Source organism: Canis lupus, chromosome 1, assembly GCF_011100685.1.
Source record: "Canis lupus familiaris isolate Mischka breed German Shepherd chromosome 1, alternate assembly UU_Cfam_GSD_1.0, whole genome shotgun sequence".
Classification (NCBI taxonomy): domain Eukaryota; kingdom Metazoa; phylum Chordata; class Mammalia; order Carnivora; family Canidae; genus Canis; species Canis lupus.
Window position 1 is genome coordinate 67,001,702 of NC_049222.1, and position 20,643 is coordinate 67,022,344.

General features: G+C 39.0%; 1 protein-coding gene across 2 annotated transcripts in view; it reads right to left on the bottom strand.

Annotated features, from left to right (window-relative positions):
- Positions 1–20,643, bottom strand: part of THEMIS (thymocyte selection associated) — a 182,751-nt gene that overhangs the window by 79,843 nt on the left and 82,265 nt on the right. For both annotated transcript variants that reach the window (XM_038526750.1, XM_038526751.1), the window contains exon 4: positions 15,264–16,312. In XM_038526750.1, the coding sequence (XP_038382678.1) occupies positions 15,264–16,312 (1,049 nt within the window). The remainder of the gene's footprint in view (positions 1–15,263; positions 16,313–20,643) is intronic.

The following is a 20,643-nucleotide window of genomic DNA, read 5'->3' on the forward strand; positions in this document are numbered from 1 at the left end:
AAATAAAGTTTCTTCCCCCTTCCCTCCTCTCTTTCCTTCCTCCCATCCAGAAATATTTATTGAGTGAGTGCTCTGAACCAAGAACTTTAATAAAACACCAGGGAAAGGGGCGCCTTGGGCGGCTTAGTCAGGTAGATGTCTGCCTTCGGCTCAGGTCACAATCCTGGGGTCCTGGGATCAAGCCCCACATCAGGCTCCCTGCTCAGTCAGCGGGAGAGCTCACATGTACACACATGCTCTCTCTCTCTCTCTCTCTCTCTCTCTCTCAAATAAATAAATAAAATTTAAAAACCACCAAATAAACAAGTACAAATGTGTGTGTGTGTGTGTGTGTGTGTGTGTGTGTGTAGATACATCTCCATATCCCCAAGCCTAAAGAAGTGCAGTAGCTCATTAGTATGACAGATAAGTAAGAGAGCCAGTGTAACACTTTATGGTAAATGGAAACCCAAATTAGGAGCACTAAACACAAACCTGTGAACTAGAGGATGGAGGCAGAGAGCCAAGGAAATTTCCTTAGAGTAGGTAATGACAGAGTGTAACTTAGATGAAGGATAAAGGATAAGTGTTGAATTCTTGCTCTACCAGTTACTGAGGCTCTCTTTCCACGGATAATTATTCCCTGAGCCTCAGTTTCCTGGTCTATAAGTTGGGAATGATGATAACATTTACACGGACACTGAAAGGATTAAATGAGAACTGTTTAGTTATTTAGAATTTAGTGAGTCCCCAATAAACGGTTGTTAACTATAAACAAAAATAACAAAATTCCACTTGGAAAGTTGGGAACTCAGGAGAGAATAAAGTCTTCGCAAACTGCAAATTCAGTACCGTGAAAATATAAATGTGAGGTCTGGTATGGAGAGAAGTAAGGTTTGAGAAACAAATAAGGGACAGATGATTTTTTAAAAATGTAAAGGAAAGCCACAAAGAATTTTTAGCAAGAGACTCACACAGTAAGATTTTTCTTTTATAATGTCAGTGATGTGAATAATGAATTTGAATATAGTAGGACCAGACATAAAAAGACTAGTTGGGAGATGATCTAAAAAATCCAGAAGAGAAATGATGAAGACCTGAAGTAGAAAGGTATACATTCAAAAATGTTAAAGAAGTAGAATCCATAGGATTTAATGACGGATGTATGGGAAGAGGGGGGGAAAATTGGAAGAACTGGTCTTTGATGTCTGCTTTAGGCTACTCAGTACATGCTGGTGGTCTACGCAAAGATAAGAACCACAGAAGGAGCATGAATATGATTATCTTTTAAAGATGGTATAGCTGCCCCTTTATGGTTCACTATTGTTTGATTTCCCTCTACTTTGAGGAAAAAGGGAAGGCTACACTCATCCCAAGATTGACATAGACACTATAATTTTACATCATATATAAATACAGTGGATATAGCTAAAGAGAGAGATCTTCATCAGTGCATTGAGTTCATGGTTCTCTACCTTCTCTTATGCAATGAGAACTGGCCAAGTTCCAGAAGAAAGAGACTCCCTCCATATGGGTCCCTAATAGAGGATGCTATGTTTCAGAAAATTTTCCTTCGACAGTATATAGTTCAATGAAATTTTAATTCCACACCAAATAAGAATATTGATGATTTCCACAATTTTTTTTCATGAGGAGAAAAATAAGCACCAATCAGCTGTAACTTGAATTTTGATGCTAATCACAAATATTCTCCATGGCACTGAGTCTCTTAAAATATTGCTCATTAGGGGTGTCTGGGTGATTCAGTCTGTTAAGCATCCAACTCTTGATTTCAGCTCAGATCATGATCTCAGGGTTGTGATATCAAGCCCCACATTGGGCTGTCACTGGGGATGGAACCTGCTTGATTCTCTCTTTCTCCCTCTCTTGTTGTCCCTCCTCCAAAAAAATAAAAAATAAAAAATAAATAAAATAAATTATTCCTCATTATTTCTACTGAAGGCCAATAATACAGACATTTGTCCTTGGAAAGTTACCCAATGTTGATAAAGCCTTAATCACCTGTAGAACTGGGTTATAATCTTGAAAATTACATTTGGGTTTTCCTGAGGATTGAATGAGTCTACACATGTAAAAAGCTTAAAATAGCACCTGATTCACTGTAAGCACCTAGTTAATAAAGCTCTCCAGCTGCTTATTTTTACACTTTTTATGTATTTCTTTTGTCCCCTATATTTCGGATTTCCCCACAGAAGTACCTCTTTTTTCCCCCCTCATAAGCGATACACTCTCCAGCTTCATCTCATCCTGTCACAGGACGTCATTTACCATTTATATTTGCTGACACTTGAAACACCAAATTCAGCCTGGAATTCTTTCCTCAACTGTAGACCATCATTAACTTCATACTAGATGTCTCAGCTCACACATCTCACAGACATTTTAAACTGATGGCACTTTAAACTCTTATCTTCTGCAAAACCACCCTTCTGTCTGTTTCTTGAGCTCCTGATTTAATGAATTTCACCACCATCCATGATGATGGTTATGTCAGAAATCTGGATATTTTCCTTATTTTGTGACTTTCCTATTCCCTACACTTCATCCACCATGTATCATACAAATACCACCTCCTAAAAACCTGAACAGAGGCCGTCAGCGCTCTCGCTGAAATTAGTACATTAGCTTTCTAACTGTTCTCTCTGCTTCTATTCGAATTCATTATCTGCTCTATAATTAGATTTTCCAAAATGGACATTTTAATAGATTTATTAAGGTATAATTGATGTTTTCACCATTGTAAGTGTACACTTCAGTGAATTTAATAAATTTAAAGGGATGGGCAAGCATCCAGATTTAGAACTTTTTCATCATCCAGAAAGTTCTTTCATGCCTGTTTGCAGTTCATCTCTGCTCCTACCCACCACTCTAGACAACCACCACTCTAGGCAACCACTTATCTGTTTTCTGTCTCTATAAATTTGCCTTTTCTAGATGTTTTATATCTAAAATAGAAGTTTTGTTATAATTTCCTTGCTGGAAACTCTAAAGTACCCTCAATTTTTCCTCTACGCTCTGTAGAAAGTACAAATCCCTTAAAAAATAGACCAGCTTAAAGAAGGACTAGTCTTTTTTTTTTTTTTTTCTTAAAGGAGTACAACTGATTTTGTTAGTCTTCATTCTTTTCTGTGCTAGAAGAATGAAATCCAGTATTTCCTGTAGGATGGTGAGGTGAAAATGGGAACTAGCTTGTTTCAGGAACTAATGCTTTAGCTGTGGACTTAATGGGGCACCTGGGTCTATTGTTAAAAAAGGAATGGAAGTACAGAAAATAAAATAAATAAAGTAAAATGAAAAACAGTACCTCTTGGCAAAATAAAAAGAAAGGAAGTAATAACTAAAAAGAATAAAGATAAGGGATGGTATCAAGAACATAGTTGCAATCTTTAGGAAATTAGCCAAGGAGAGACGACAGGTCCACAGTCATGCAATCACCTGGTGGCTGAACTAGGCAAAGAAGAGATGCAGTAACATGAAGACTGAGGCCTGAGCACCGGGAGAGCATAGTGTGGCAGGGAACCTAGCAAGCTGATATGGAGGGAGTCGCATTCCTCATTTGGGACAGTATGACTAAGAAGTAAACCAAACTACTATGGAGCCTGAGCTAAGAAATTTGGTAATTTCCATGCTTTTCCTGATCTGGCCCTCTTTGCTCTTCCACCCTCACAATATTGCTATGCACTGCAGCCATTATAAACCTCCCCAGGATCCTGATAGAGTTACCTCTAGACCCTATCACCAGTCCCTAGTGCTCCTTCTGGCTACATCACACTAAACATCGCTCTGCATCTAACCCTAATTGTCTAAACTCACTCACTTCAACTGGGACATCTAAATATCCTTTTTCTGAGCTCAATCTCAATTTTTGATAAATCACAGTAAATTGTCCCCCAAATCCGTGCACTTTCCATCTAATAGCACTCTTCTCTCTGGTTTTCATACTGAGATTATTTTCCTGTGTCTAATCCATTAGACAGAAAGTCTCCTGAGTTTAGATATTGTGTTTCATTCTCTTAATGGGTCTCCAGTGCTTATCACAGCAAATGGCATGCAATTAAGGCTTTACCTCTATGGAGCTGAAAGAAGTGTAAATAATTATAATAATAACCATTATTTTAACATTTAAAAAAATAATTATAGGTATAAATAATTTAAAAGAATTTTACAGGGGAAGTCCTGGTGGCTCAGCAGTTTAGCATTGCCTTCAGCCCAGGGCGTGATCCTGGAGACCCAGGATCGAGTCCCGTGTCGGGCTTCTTACATGGAGCTTGCTTCTCCCTCTGCCTATGTCTCTGTCTCTCTCTGTGTCTCTCATGAAAAAATAAATAAAATCTTTAAAAAAAAAGGCATTTTACATACAATATGCAATTTTAATATCTAAAGAAATGCAAACAATAGATTTTTAAATCTTTCTCCTCAATCTTTATTGCAACCATATAATTCTAGTTTTCCTCGATGTAGCAGTAATATACTCCAAATTTTCCTTAGCTTATTGTCCTTATTCTGAGCTCTTTAACATATTGATCTTTATTACTCCTTTCTTTGATAGGGTCATAGCTCCCTTGATGAAGAAAAGTCTTGACAGCCTTTCTCGATCTTGTGTTATCACCTACTTGAAGTGGAATTCCAAAATTATTGGTCCTAGTCCTTGTTTGAGGTCCAGTTCCTTAAGTTGATTTCAGTGAAACTTGAATTGTTACTAACAAGCTTCTTTCAGCTCATGCCAGGTAAGGCCTTAGGCCTTCCCTAAAATTCTAGCATCTCTTACATAGTTTGTGGTACTCTCCAGCTTTTGCCATCACTGGAGCAGTTTAAAAAAAAATCCTAAGCATGTTAAACCTACATTTGCAAGAATTACATCAGAAGGAAGTGTCTGTCCTCAACTGATCACTTCTCTGACCTCTGATATCTGCAACAGACCAGACACAATGTCGCAGGCTCCCATCTCTCAAAGACTCAACTTTCTTTAGAAGATGACATCTAAGTACATTAAAGTCGATTTTAAAGGGAACGGATGAGTTCATTTCCGGTTGCTTTTCTTCATCAATCCGTACATCATGTGACTAATTCTGAGAGCCATTTTACAGGTATAAAACAAGGAATCTGTGAGTAGGGACGGGGACTTACAAAGTGGGCCTGGATGGAGAAGATACTAAGGATTAAGCTCTAAAGCACTCAGATACTTACAGTTAAGGGAAACCACCAGGGAGAAAGTCAGTCAAAAAATTCAAGGAGGATCAACCACTACAGTACAAGAAAACCAGAAGGGCATGATGTCCCAGAAAACAAAGAAAGGGTTTCAAAAATGAGGGAGTGTTCAACTATACCCTTTACTGCTTAGTATTCAAGTAATAGGACTTTGAAAGAAAAAAAAAAGAAAAAAGAAAGAAAGAAATAAGACTTTGGATACCAACCCTCTGTTGGATAGGTCATTTGGAAATCTTCTGTTCAAGAGGTTGCCTTTTAGTTTTGTTGATTATTTCCTTCACTGTGCAGAAACTTTTTTATTTTTATGTGGTCCCAATAGTTTATTTTTCTTCTATTTCCCTTGTCTCAGGAGACATTCTAGAAAAATGTTGCTACAGCTAATGTCAGAGGCATTACTGGCTGACTCACTTCTAAGATTTTTATGGTTTCAGGTCTCACTTTCAGGTCTTTAATCTTTATTACATTTATTTTTGTGCATAGTGTAAGAAAGTGGTCTAGTTTCATTCTTCTGCGGCAGCTGACCAGTTTCCCCAACACCATTCATTGAAGAGACTTTTTCTGCTTGTCTATCCATTCCTCCTTTGTTGAAGATCAATTACCTATTTAATTGTGGGTTTATTCCTGGGTTTTCTATTCTGCTTTATTGATCTACGTATCTATATTTGTGTCAGTGCCAAACGGTTTTGATTACTAAAGCTTCATAATATAACTATCCTGTGATCCAGCAACCACACTACTGGGTATTTACCCAAAAATTCAAAAATACCAATTCAAAGGGATAAATGCACCCCGATGTTTATTTTAGCACTATTTAAAATAGCCAAACTATGGAAGCAGCCCAAGCGTCCATTGATAGACAAATGGATAAAGAAGATGTGGTGTATATACACAAACGACTATCATTCAGCCAGGGTAAAAGAATGAAATCTTGTCATTTGCAATATGGATGGAGCTAGAGAGTATAGCTAAGTGAAACAAGTTAGAGAAAGACAAAAACCACATGATTTTACCCATATGTGGAATTTAAGAAATAAACCAAATGAGCAAAAGAAAAAAAAAAAGAGAGAGAGAGAGAGACAAACCAAGAAACAGACTCTTAACCATAGAAAACAAACTGAAGGTCACCAGAGAGGATGTAGGTGGGGGGATGGGTAAAACCGGTGCTAGAGATTCAGGAGTGCACTTGTTGTAATGAGCCCTCGGTGATGTGGGAAGTGGTGAATCACTGTATTGTACACCTGAAACTAATATTACACTGTATGTCAACTGCACTGAAATTGAAAAAAAAAATAACATGTGGACTGAGCATTGACCACAAAATTTGCCAGACAAGACCCATTACATAACTTTCGGCCTCAATCGCCTCATCTGCCAAATAGGGATAATAACAAAACCCCTTTCATGAAGCTGTGTGAAGGATTCAATAAGATAATAATAGGTGAAAGCACCTAGCATCATGCCAGTCATGGGCAAGTACAGAACACTGAGTAGCTTGGATCATAGACCTTATAATATTTTATTGAACGCAGGATGCCTGTCAACCCCATGAGAGCAAATTGGGCTTGAGAAGAGTCTAGTGCGAAGGGAAAAAAAAAAGAAGTGATTATAGTGCAGGGGAGAAGCTAGAACCAGAGACAATGAAGAGAAAAATATCTTGGGTAGGGTAAGTCCCATCCTTGGATTATACAATTCGTATGACTTTGTATTATATCCTATTTCACAACTAGTAAGCATGCACTACTTAAACATTAAGGTTTGGAAAGCATTTGAAAACAACAACAAATTTCCATGAAGAACAAATGGTATATGAAGTTTATTTTTCTAAATAAGCTTAACATCACAGATTAAAATTACATTCTGATCTCTTACACTAGCAGAACAGATATTTCTTGCTTCTGATATGTTGTGTAACTCCACAATTTTATGATCTGCCCTTTTCAATTCTTTGCATAAATAATGATAGATTTATTATATAGTTCTTGTGGTCTGTGATATACATAGATTTATTCCACTTGGCTAATTTTGTAGCCAATGGCCTTATGATCTTAGGATTTCCTCTATTTTTTTTCTCGCCTCACCCAATTTTCAATGAGCTATGTGATTGGTCCACGGTAAATGCCTTAACCAATGGCATATCTTACAAAATAGCTCAAAGCAATTTGTTCTATTAGAAGTGAGTATTGATAATAAAGTACTGGGTAGAGATTTTACAAGACATCATGATCATATTTAAGTTAGATTCTGGGTAAAGTATGATAAAAAAAAAAGAATTCAGTGCTGTAATAAGCTGAGTTTGTCCTTAAATAATTCATTAGTGTGAATCATTTCCTTCTCTTTGAATTTTTAGAGTTTTATGGACTCTCTAGTCTTTAAATTCTATGTTCACTTTTGCTTACTACTCTCTTCTATTATTGAGATAAATCTCTTAAGTTTTCTACTTTTCCAATTTTTTTAAAAAAAGTCCTGATTTTAGGAAGCCTATCCTTATGCATTCTTTCATAGCGCTCTTGTGCTTATTTTCTGTCTTAACATTTACCCAGGAAATTTGGTTTGGGAAGCAAAACATAAATGCTTTCATTTATATAGGTCTGGAAACACCACCAAAGATTAAAAGTAATGGTTCACTTGCAAGAAACTGAGTTGTAGCAAAACTTATTTGCTCAAATATATAGCTTATGTCTTATCAATTTATTCTAGGTAAGGTTTTTATTCTAAAATAAATTCAGAACTGATATAGTAATGGAAAACTCAGATAAATCAGTTTCTGAAACTGCAAAGCCAGCTGGAATTTACCTCCTCTACATTTCTCCAACTACTCTTTTAGATTTTTTTTTTTTTTTTGTGGAAAATTTAAAAAACAAAACTGAAGGTAGTGAGTTCAAAGAACAGAACTTAAATACCTAGTGAGCCCACACTCACCTCAGTGAATCAATGAATCCCTGTAGGGATTATAGGAAGTCGGCAATTCAAATGCCCTTACTTTATACATAGTGTATGCTGAACATTCCGAAATTACTGATTATTCAGTGATAGCTGGCCATTTCTAAACAGAGATTTCCAGGTTATGAATGTTTAAAAAAAATGAAAAATATCCTAATCTTCATACAAGCCAGAAATCTAATGCTAAACAATTTCCCACAAATATCATTCAGTCAATTGCCAATCCACTGGGAAAATAAACAAAATTTTTAAATGACTTTTTTTGCAGCTAAAAACTAACAATCACTATCACGGATTCGGGACATGTTATCACATGGGACACAACATATGTGTCCCAAATCACATATTTGGTGGTCTATTTTAGTTCTTGACTCCACAGACGGGAGAGGGCGGCAGGGAGGAGTATTCACTAATGTTTTTCATCAGTCTTTCCTCACTCCCCTGCTGAGAACATTGTCAGTTGAAAACTCAGAGAGGGTCAAAATTTTGGTTAATTCAAGTATTTCCGAGTAGGAGTACACTTCAGCCTCCCAGAAGGAAAACAGGGTTCTTTGGACATAAACTCTCCAGAGAAAATGAGTATTTTATTATTATTATTTTATTATTAGTTGGATAACATTTGGTAGCATTTATTTTTTTTTGGTTGACATTTCCTGAAAATCAGGCCATGTCTCCTAATACTTGATTCTAACCTTTTTTTTTTTTTTCAGTTAAAAGTCATTTAAGCCATTCTTTGACTATCCAGCTACAAGTATTAGTAGGACATATTATGCCAGAGGAACACTTTAAAAGTTCTGTTTACCCTCCTACTTCCAGAAGCACACAGGGAACGTGTAACTATTCCACACTTTCCTTTGGGTACAGAGTTCTGTCTGCAAGGTTTCAGCTGGAACTTGACTTTGGCTGATTTTCAACTTAGCACTTCCTTTATTCATCCAGTCCCCTCACCTCTCCCCTTTTTCACTTGCTCCTACTACAGTTGGCTGTTTACGGGCTCAGGCCTCTACTAGGCTACAGATCTTGGGCAACTCAACACCCATGGCATCTTAATCTGTATGTGCCTTAACCTTGAGGACAGCTCAATGTCTGCTAAAACTATGCTAAATTTGTCAGCTTTTTAAAGGATGATCATACGTTCCCTCTATCTTTCTTATTTCTCAGATTTAAAATCCCAATTTTTCAGGTGTGTCCATGTTCCGCCATCTTTGCCTTTGGCCTCCGAAGGCTGCCAACACATTACTTTTCCCTGTTCTCAGGGAAACAGCCTTACAGCTTGTACATCAGAGGGAGAGAATGCATCGTGAGGAGACAGATAGCATTCCTGGGAAGTGCAGAGTTGCTTACAAATCCAAACTACATCAGGTCAACAAAAACAAAAGCAGAGGATATAGCACTATTCTCTAACGATCTAGGTTCACCCTGGGAGCGTAGAGTCTTTCCTTTTCAGCCACTAATGGTCCCAGCAGGTCAGAAGCGAGTCCTGGCACCGGCAGCAGCTGGTGAGCGTGCTCCCTGCACCTCCCAGGAACTACTGCCTCCCTCTGCCTTTCTCAGCCCTCACTCTCATTCTGGTACCGGGTTTGTTTTCTGCTCAATTCACACTACCCTGCCATACTGCCTCCCTTGCTCTTTGCCTTAATGTCTCCTGTGGGTGTTCTTGTCGGACAGAAATCTAGAAATTCTGGCGGCAAAGTGGGCACTTGGGCATTAAATAGCCAAACAGAGTTAGTGAAATGCAAGATTTCTGGTCCCAGGTGCAGTCTCTGAAGCCGTGGAATATCTCATCTTTCAACCAAAGGTTTGTTTTTCTATCTGGTTATAGGCCCTTTCATCCGAATGCAGAAGTTACATTTCTCCTGTGTGGCACTCGGAAGTCATAGCCATATATTATCTATGACAGGCGAAACCCCCAGTGAGTCCATGTTCTTTCAAAGTCTCTGAAACTACTTCTGACATAGGAACTAACCCTCAGGAAAGGAGAGTTAGCCCCAGAACATTCCCATTTAGGAAACAACTTTCAGCCCATTTATTGAGTCACTTTATAAATTGTTTTCATCTGATTAAGAAACAGAATGCAAATATCTTACAGATACGATGTCTACATTGTCATAAGCCCAGAAGGAACTTGGACAGGTCACTCAGGATGTTCTCATCCCTTTGTTCAGTCCCCATAAATTATCCCCCCTCACAGCTACCACATTTTCAAAACGACAAAAAAAGTCCTTCCACATAAAGCTTCCTAAGCCCTGCAATGTACTGTCATCTCCTGGCATCTACCCCACACCCCCCTCACCTGCCCCTGCTCATATCCATATTGCGATTCTCAAAGTGCTACTACAATCGATTCTTCGTTTTAGGCATTGCTAAAGGTAGAGAGCAGTTGGGATCCTACCCAGGAAAACAGTTCTTTCTATGTAGCCTCGTTTCTATAACCTGTCCCCATATATTCTCAATTTCTGAACTTCTTAGATGAACCAGTAGGGTTTATAACTGATGATGGATACCTGTGCTCTTCGGTGGCACATGCATCCATCCTGTGGTTTAACACTGCAAGAAATGATCTCGTAAAACTAATGGCCCACTGGGAAGGGGCAGGTAAACTTGCATCATGAGGAATCTAATACTCTTCTCTACATATATAATAAGTTATTTTAATGAGTGAAGTGGGTTTGAATACTTAAACTCTGAATAGGCCTTGCAAATTGTTCCCTGAATTTAAAGCAATATTCCATATGCAATTCAAAATCTTAGAGGCTTGTTTTCAATGGCTGCTTCCTGCCTGTGGAGTATAAAAAGTGTTCGAACCAATCACTTCTAAAAGCACACATAGATAGAAGTGCTTTAATGTAGATATCAGAAGAAACATAAAAGAAATATATGAAAGGATGACACTGTGATGATAAGAAATAGTTGGTTGCAAGACTTTTCAAGTAGATTATGCAGAAGCTGGCGGAGCTTCTGTTTATATTCCAAAAATGATCCACTAAGCAGATTTCTATCTTCATGGTAAAAAAAAAAAGTGTTGAAAATGAGGTCAGTAGGTCCGAGCACAGGTAAATTATAGCATTCTCTGACATTTTAAAGTGATTTCAGAGAAAATACAGTTCTTTATCTACCACAGCAGCATTGATGAAACCAATTATAAACAAAGAATTATAGACCCTTCTCAACTGACTGATAAACTTTCAACCAAGCAGAAGCGTCCTGATAACATCACTGACTTAGGGTTTCCTAGCTTCTTTTTTCACCTTTTCAGGGACAAGAAATCTGTTCCAACATATTATTTCAAAATTGTCCTCCCATTGACTCTCAGTCAAAGTTGTAATGGAAAATAAGAATGTGCTCTTTGCCACACAGTGGCTCCTTAAATGTGTACAATAGTACCGGCCAGCACCGAGTCATTTCAGTTTAGACTGTCACCCAGATCCCTCAGCTGTTTCTCAGGTGAAAGTAGCTCCTAGACTTTTAAGCATTTTAACAAATGACTCAACATTTAACAAACTTCTACTAATCAATATTTTTTAAAATGGGGCTCAGAGGGGCTCCCGGGTGGCTCAGTCAGTTAAGTGTCCGACTTTTGGTTTCGGCTCAGATCATGTTCTCAGGGTCACGAGGTTGAGCCCCGTGTCAGGCTCTGTGCTGGACACGGTCTGCTTGTGATTCTCTTTCTCCCTCTGACCCTCTCACTTGTGCTCTCTCTCTCTGAAATAAATCTTTAATAAGAAAAACAGAAATGAGACTTAGACGAAACCATGTGGGGTCTAACCAGTGAAAAAGCAATTAGGAATTATCAAGTCGATCTGGAATCCTACACATATGAATTCAGTCAAAGGTTGCATTAGTTTCATTTTTGTAACTGTGAGATCCTAGAAAAATATATATATATATATATATTATAATATATAATCTATATATATATATATACTCTTGGTTCCTGACATGGGTTCCTAAGTTCCTTGGAATTACCTAGGTGACAGGAATATACTTTTGTTCTACTGAGGTGACTCTGAGTGGGCTTCTGGATGGGAGCTGGTCACCAGAAAAACCACCCCACAACCAGAAGCTTGGAATTTTCAACTTCTCCCCCACTGTCCACTCTGGAACTCTCCAGAGAGGGAAGAGGGACAGGAAATGGAGTTAATAATTGATCATCCCTCTGTGAGGAAGCCTCCATAAGAATCCCAAAAGTATGGGGTTTGGAGAGATACACCAGGAAGGTAGAATGTCCAACTGTACAGGACACACACTCTTGTGTTCAGGACCCTACCAGACCTTGCTCTGCTTATCTCTTCCTCTGACTCTTCATCTGTATCCTTTACCATATCCTTTAATAAACGAGTAAACGTAATCCCTGAGTTCTCTGAGCCCCGCTTAGGGAACTCATTGCACCTGAGAAGGGGCTTGCGGGAACCTCCAATCTGTAGCCTTCTTGGACAGAAGTTCTAGGCAACTGGAAGACCTACTACCTGCAATTAGCATCTGAAGTGGAAGGCAGTCTTGAGGGACTCAGCCCTCAACATGTGCAATCGGTTGCTAGCTCCAGGTAGGTAGTGTCAGAATCGATTTAAGTTTTAGGACATCCACTGTGTCAACAAATTGCTTGGTGTCAGAAACCCCACACATCTGGTGCCAGGAGTATTATGAGTGTGGCAGTTGTGTGAGAGTAAAGGAGAAACTCAGGAGGGGCGTCTGGAGGGCTTTCCAAGTCAGTAACCTAGGCATAACTGGTTGTTCTGTGAATTCCTCTCCTAATAAAACACTTTGATCGTTTTCATTTGATGCTCTGTGAAATGACATTTTAAAAAGTTTTAACCTATTTTTTCTATGACTGTGTTCTTAGTAGTTTAGAATTTTCGACTCCTTCCTTTCTGATTATAATGGACAGCTCCAGATCTTCACGTACTGTTCCATTATGTCTACTGCTTGAGAGAACCAGTCCTCGTTCCCTTCCCCATCAATCTTGGCTGTAGTTGTGGCAGCCAATGAATTGATTGAACCAGGAGATGGGCATATGCTCCGAAGTCCCAGGTTTTTTTTTTTGTTTTTTTTTAAGAGATGCTATTCTCATCAAGTGGTGAAACTATAAGATGCTGGACCCATCACTGTAGTGCGCCTCGTATGAATAAAACCAGTCTGTGATGAGAAGCAAGACCCACTTCAGCCATGTTCAACATCCTGTGTCCAAGTGTCCCTGAGGTTTAGCTGCACCCTCAGGTTCTCCAAGGGTGCATGAACTCGGAAATTCATTAAAAAGAAAAAGAAAAGCCACTTTGCCAAAAACAACAACAACAACAACAACAACCCACAAGTCCTAACTTATATATAGATTTTTCTATGTTAAGGTTTTACTTATCCACCCCCACTCAACCGATGTCCTATATGAGCTTTCTGCTGCTGCTATGACACAGACATGGTGCCTGTAACAACACACACTCATTATCTTACAGTTGTCCAAGTCAGAAATCCTACCCAAGCCTCCCTGGCTAAAGTGAAGGTGTTGGCAGGACCATGTTCCTCTCTGGAAGTCTTAGGGGAGAATGTTTTCTTACCTTGTCTGGCATCTGGGGACCATCTGTACCCCTTGACTCAACTCTCCCTGCCTTCATCTTCAAAGGCAGCAACCCTGCCTCTCTGTGACCATTCCTCTGAGTGACATCTCTCGCTGGCCCTGACCTCAACTGGGAAAGGTTCTTTTAAGGATTTGTGATTCAGTGGGACCTATCCGGTTAATCCAGAATAATCTCCTTACCTCAGAGTCCTTAATTGTAAGCACACTTGCAGAGTCCCTTTTGCCATTTCCTGTAACATCCTGGCAGGTTCTGGAAGCTGAGCACGGACATCTTGGAAGGGTGTGGGGGAGGATTATTCTGCTGACCACTAAAGGTGAAGCCAGTATTCCATCTCTCACACCAGTCATTCAGCAATGCAAATATATTAAACAGGAGAAGCCAGACACTCTCCACATTAATAGCAGCCTGTTAACCAACATTATTTGGGACAAACTGTTCAATTTAAAATGACTCCTTCAAGATCATTTTTCTGGAAAGGCAGTTTCTGCTGCTTTTATCTTTTTTTCTGAAGATGAGCTGCAAGGTTCTTACTGGATGTATCCGGCCTACACTCAGAATGCAATCTTGGAGATGTAAAATTAAAAGTATTTTCATACCCACAGACTTGAAGCCTGCGGCTGCTATCATTCCTGAGTATAGAGAGTAAACACAGCATCTCTCTTTGTTTTACTAATTGCTTTGTTTCCCCAAGCTGCTAGCACAACATCTGCCGGGCCAGAATGCACTCCTTGCACACACCAGAGAACCACTGCCCGCCAGATAAACGACCTACGCTCCACGGTGTGAGGGCAGGTGCTTTCCAGGCACTCAGCAGGCGGCTATCAAGAGGCAAAAGAAGAGAGCTATCAAGTAGAAATAAAGCTGACACCCCCACCCCTCCCCAGATCTTTACAATGGTTATGGAGCTGTTGATTCTGTTAGGATCTCACACTGTCTGTGATTTTATTGATTTTGTTTTTCAATAGAACTGTTAAAGATTACAATCCTCAGATAGGCAGACTGTGGGCAGATGCTCATATGCTCACACACAGTTCTGCCAAGATATTTTTACATCTTTCTGCACATAAAACAAAATGAAGACATGTGTTAGAGATGCATGCTATTGGTAACCCCCTCGAAGATGGGAGTTTGTTGTATGCTCATTTCCTGGAGGAAGTACTAAAACAACTCCACCTAGAAAAAAGAAGAGCACTTCCAAAATAAGACAGATTAGCTTCAGAGGCACCTTATAAAACATCCCTAATTACTAAAAACCCATCGAGACGGCAATTTGGGTCATCATATCCAAATGTCATCCCTGCTATTTCTAATTCAATGTAAACTTCTTGTCACATCTACTGGTTAAGCATCAAGATACAAAATGCTGCAACAGCTTATGCTCTGTTGATGTTCATTCATCTACTGGGCATCAGAAAGGCTCATTTCAAATACGGCATGAAAGAGAGAAGTAAGCAAAAAAACACAAACTTGAAGGAGACTTGGAATAAATTGCCTCAAGAAAAATGCTAAAAAAGGAAAAAGCACAAAACCATAGCCTTGCCTTACCTTGGGAGACTTAGGCAGTCCCACAGCCCTGTCTTCGGGGAAGGTGAATGGGGTTAACTTTGTCTCCTCCACTGAGGGATGTTTGGGAGGGCGAGGCGGGGGGTGAGAGAAAGAGCTTTCATATCTTCGCATCATGTAATATTGTTCTTCGGTGATCTCTTCCACCAGAGTCCTGACGAGAAATGATCCTGTGTCCCTAGAAAAACTATTGACTAACTGAACAGTCATATTTAAGCGGCTGACAGGAATTTCCCAGCACTCCCTGGGGTTGGCAAAGCCACTGATGAGTAGGTAAGAGTCTGTGATAGCTTCCTCCAACCGCAGTCCCGGGGTAGCCGCCAAAATGTCTTCTTCAATGGAAAGGTCTCTCACAGATACCTTCACGTTGAAGGGCAAGCAGAACTGTGCACAGAGCTCAGAGATCTGGTACTGTTTCTTATCATGAATCACCTCTACGAAACCTCCTTCCATGTACAAAGGGAGCAGTGTTGCCTCATAGGATTTTTTGAGGATTTTTTCACAGGCCAGCACATTCACCACTTTTTTGATTCCCTCACAAAGGACTTCAGTCGTCTCTGAGTGATGCACTAGGAACTGGTCCCCAACAGATACGCATGACAGCTCGTCATGAGGGGGATGAAAGGCTTTGGTGGCCACCACGTGGAGAGGCTCCTTTTCACTCTTTGCTATCTCAAGGTCATAGGCAGTTGGGAACTCCCGAGGTCGCCGCTTGAATTTGCCTTTATAGCTAGTGGGGATCAAGAAGTGCCTTTTAGGAAAATTGCTTCGAATTTCTGAAGCTAAGATCCTTGATGCCTGGTACTTTTTATGGATCACAATGGTTTTCCCAGGCTTTAAAATGCTTCTGGGCAGTTGGTTTCCTTGAGGTGCCTCTATGACTTCAGCCACTATGGGGAACTCTTTACTGGTCATTTCATAGACATCTTGTGTAGATAATAGCTGAAGAAACCAGTTGGCATCATAACTGTCAGTAATGTCCTTGACTTCAACATCTAAACTGGGGAGGATGCGGACTATATCCTTTCGGACTGAAAAAAAAAAAAAAGACTATGATATTTTGTCCATCAAAATGTTGCTCTGAGATAGTATTAGAACCTCTCCTGGTGCCATAGATAAATTCCATTAAAAAAAAAGTCAGATGTTCATGATATAACATTTCTTATGTATGACTCTCTTTATTTCACATTTTAAAATGAAGGTCATATGTAAAATCAACACCCATAAGCTCACTTGTGGGTGAGCTTAAAAAAGAGGTATTAACTGGTCCCTTGGAGCCCTGTGAAGCTTATCAAAATCTCAACCTTCTCACTACAACCTGAGGGTAACCATTCTCCTGATTCTAGAGTTGATCATTCCCATTTAAAAAATAGCTTTAGCATGCATGACATAGATAAATATATGTGCATGTGTACAAATGCATATCTTTGTGTGTATATATCTCTTTCAGAAGGTTTATAATATCATTTGAAGTCATGCTCTTGAGGTCCAGCCATAACCCATGAAAGTATCTTAGAGGACGGTTTCAGTACTTCGAATAAGCCCCTTCCTGCATAAGGCCAAAGACATGCATTCTTTACACAAAACTGTAACCTCTTGCAGAACAACACTGCAAGATCAGGGGATATAAGGTACTTATGATTAATATATGGAAGTGAACAAGATGAAATCCTTTTGCAACGTGATAGTTATTCTTTCTCTGCTAATGTTCCATTAATACCTGGATAAAAAAGGAATGTCACAAGATGGGTCACAGTCAGAGGAGCCATTCAGCCATTTAGATAAGCTGGTGGGGTGCTTACCAAATGTATTCTTTGCCTAATGTGGCACAGGGGACTAATAAATCTCGAATTCTTTCTAAGCACCCACTATCCTAAAAGTCTTTGTTTGAGACTACAGAGACACTTAAAAGACTGTCCTAAAATTAGTCATCTGCTGTCTATGCACTATCCCACATGGATGGTTATGGTAGTCTTGAATTAGAAATAAAGTTACTATTAAGAGGATTGTATAACAGTTTATATTTTCTTGACATTTCCTACCACCAGCATTTTCATGATCCATTGTCTTTTCCTAGTATCTCCAGCCACCCTTCTGTCAGCACACTTTCTGCCTTGCATGCTTTTTTAAACAAATAATTTGAGATTTTGAAGACAGAATTTTCTCTTAAAAAGCATTACCTATGTTGTTATTTTTTATATTATTAACTTTATGCACCATTTGGAAACTATAACTTTATAATTTGTCATATTACTTGCAGATGCTGTGTAACAGAGTTCCTGAGGGCATAACACGAAAAAACATTATTTTATTTTCTTGAATAGAGAACAGAAAAAAGAAAAAAAAATCAATGATTGTCCATAGGGTGAAGGTCTGTAAAAATTCTTCATTTAAACAGATAAAAAGAAAAAAAATAATAAAGAGAGAAACGCCTGGGTGGCTCAGTGGTTGAGCATCTGCCTTTGGCTCAGGGTGTGATCCCAGTACAGAGGATTTAGTCCTGCATTGGGTTCCCTGCGGGGAGCCTGCTTCTCCCTCTGCCTATGTCTCTGCCTCTATCTGTGTCTCTCATGAATACATAAATAAAAATAATAATAAAATAAAAGTACAAAGATAAAAAGAAGGCTAAAAGAACACTTCTTACCTTGGTCAATTCATTGTAGATAGTCTAGCATACCCAAACTATTAAGATCATTGATTGCCACAGACTACCTTACCCCCCAAGGTAATTAAAAAACTCTAAACTCTCAGCAAGTTGGATAGACACGAATGAGATTTAAGAATTGTAGAACTAGCACTAGGTAAGGATCATAGCCTCATGCCGTTTCTCAAGTTGAGGAAACAGCAAAACATTGGCAGAACAGATATCATTAAGGACTTTCTGCGGGCTCTAAATAGATCTATCAAAACACAGGGACCCTAGTGTAACCTAGACCCCAATCTATATTTGAGCACTATAGGTATTGTAGGTACAAGAGTCTTTGATTATTTTGTTGACCAATATATCCCAACATCGCGAATGGTGCCTGGTACATAGTAGGTATTCAATAAATGAATTGAATAAATTAAAAACTATTACCAGATCAATGTCCTTGATTGAGTATTAAAGGATATGACCTGTTAAATAAGTAGGCTTCTACATAACATTTCATTGGTAAAAAATGAATTTCTACGGCTAATACATCATAGAAAGTATTGTATATTTCATTTAAAGCCTATGCTCCGTTAGGTTGTACTTTATTTTACTCAATGGCTTATTCGGTGCAACAAATATTTTTACTATTTAATTTCTACAAAACAACAATCTAGACATTTTAAGGTGTGAAAATAATCACCATAAATATGCCTTAGTAGAAGATTCAATAAGGAAAAAATAGTACATGCAGTAAAAATAAACGATTCTTCTTAGATCCACTAAAGAACTGAGGTTACAGGGCAAACTGTCACCCCCAAAATGAGAGAAATAGGTGAATATGGACTTACAGCTTATTGGGAGCAGAAAGTACCACTGGATCCAACAACTACTAAGAAAACGTTAAGGGTAATTAGCTACTTGCCAGAGACAAAGCCTAGACAAGCTTGAGAGATAAAGCTTCTGGGGTCCAGGTTTAAGGGAGTCCTCCCACACTTTCTTGAGTTTATTCCCAAGAGACCCACCAGGTTCTCAGTGTGAAGATCAGAGAAAAATCCCCTCATGCTTCTGGCAGAGTAATGGAAAAAGCCATAGCATTCAGTTTTCCTTAAGAAAGGTCTACCCTCAAGGAAAACTTTTTTACCACAGCCTAACCAACTTGGGTTTTACCAGAGTTTAACTGATGTAGAGGAAGGGAAATACCCAATTATAATTTCTATCTTTCCACATGGGGGAAGGGAAATACCCACCTCCAGCCCCCACTTGCCATATCCTGTCTCATCTAAGGAGGCATGGGGAAGAAAGCGGAGAAGCACTTGTGAAGGGCACAGGGCACAGGGCACAGGGCACAGGGCACAGGGCCACTAAAAGAGCAGACCTAATTACAGGATTATAGAATGCATCTCCTCCCCTACACCTTCCTAATCCTATCAACAAGACCTCTGTATAGTAACAGGGGATTACAACTGAAGCATTTACACTTCTGTTTAAGAAGAGATCTCTAGGGAAAGACAACAAGGGAGACAAAAAACAAGGACACTGCATAAAATTTTAGCCTCTGACATCTAAAGCTACAGAAAGCAGTAAATACAGACTAACTCACAGCAAGATTAACATAAAGCCTCACATTAAAGGCCTATTTGTCTCGGTTTCTTTTATCTGATACATCATGTCTAGGTTTCAACAAAAAATGACGAAGTATATTAAAAGGCAAACAAACAGGGTAGTCTGAAGAGACAAAACCAAACTCAGATATGCAGGGATTTTGGAATTTTCAGATTGGGAATTTAGAATACTATTAATATGCTAAGAGCTCTAATGGAAGTCATGGCAGAAAAGACGGGTAGCATAAGCAGAGACATGGAAATTTTGTAAAGAATTAAAAGGAAATGCTAGGTATTCAAAATGCAACAGATGTGGTGAAGAATGACTTTGATGGGTGCGTCACTAGGGTGGACATGGCTAAGGAAAGAATCAGTGAGCTCGGAGATATACCAAGATATATCAATACCTTAACTGAAAAAGCAAAAGAAAAAGAATGGAAAAAAAATGTACAAAACCAAAAAAAAAAAAAAAAAAAAAAGAATGAAAAAAATGGAGGATACCTAAGCATTGTGGGATAACTATGAAAGGTGTAACATGCATACCATAGGAATGCATACCAAAAGGAACACAAGAGAGAAAGGAACAGAGGTGATATTTGAACTAATACTGGTGGAGAATTTTTCCAAAATTGAGGAAGCTTAGAAAACAGTAAGCTTGATAAATACCAAAAAAACCTACACTGAGGCATATCATATTCAAACTGCAGGAAATCAAAGAAAAAAGAGAAAACCCGAAGGAGACAGAAGAAAAAAAAATCTTACCTCTAGAGGAAGAAGGATAAAAATTGGATTGTACTTCTTTTCAGAAACCATTCAAGCAAGAAGAGAGTAAGAGGCATATTTACGGTGTTTCCAGGAAAAAACCCCCCACTAATCTAATATTCTGTCTCCACCAAAATTATCCTTCAAAAGTCAAGGGTGACTGAATATGCCAGCCCCAAGTAAATCACTTTGGCACAGAGATTATTTTAAGCTAAAATCACCTGAAAAAAGCAGGTGCAAGAAGGGTATTCTAATTTCTCTTTTGCTTCCTGAAAACAGATAAAACTCCCATGTGAGAGATGCCTTCCCCATTCCAGGAGAGAAGAAATCTCCTTCTACAGGGAGTTAGAGCCCAGCGAATTCC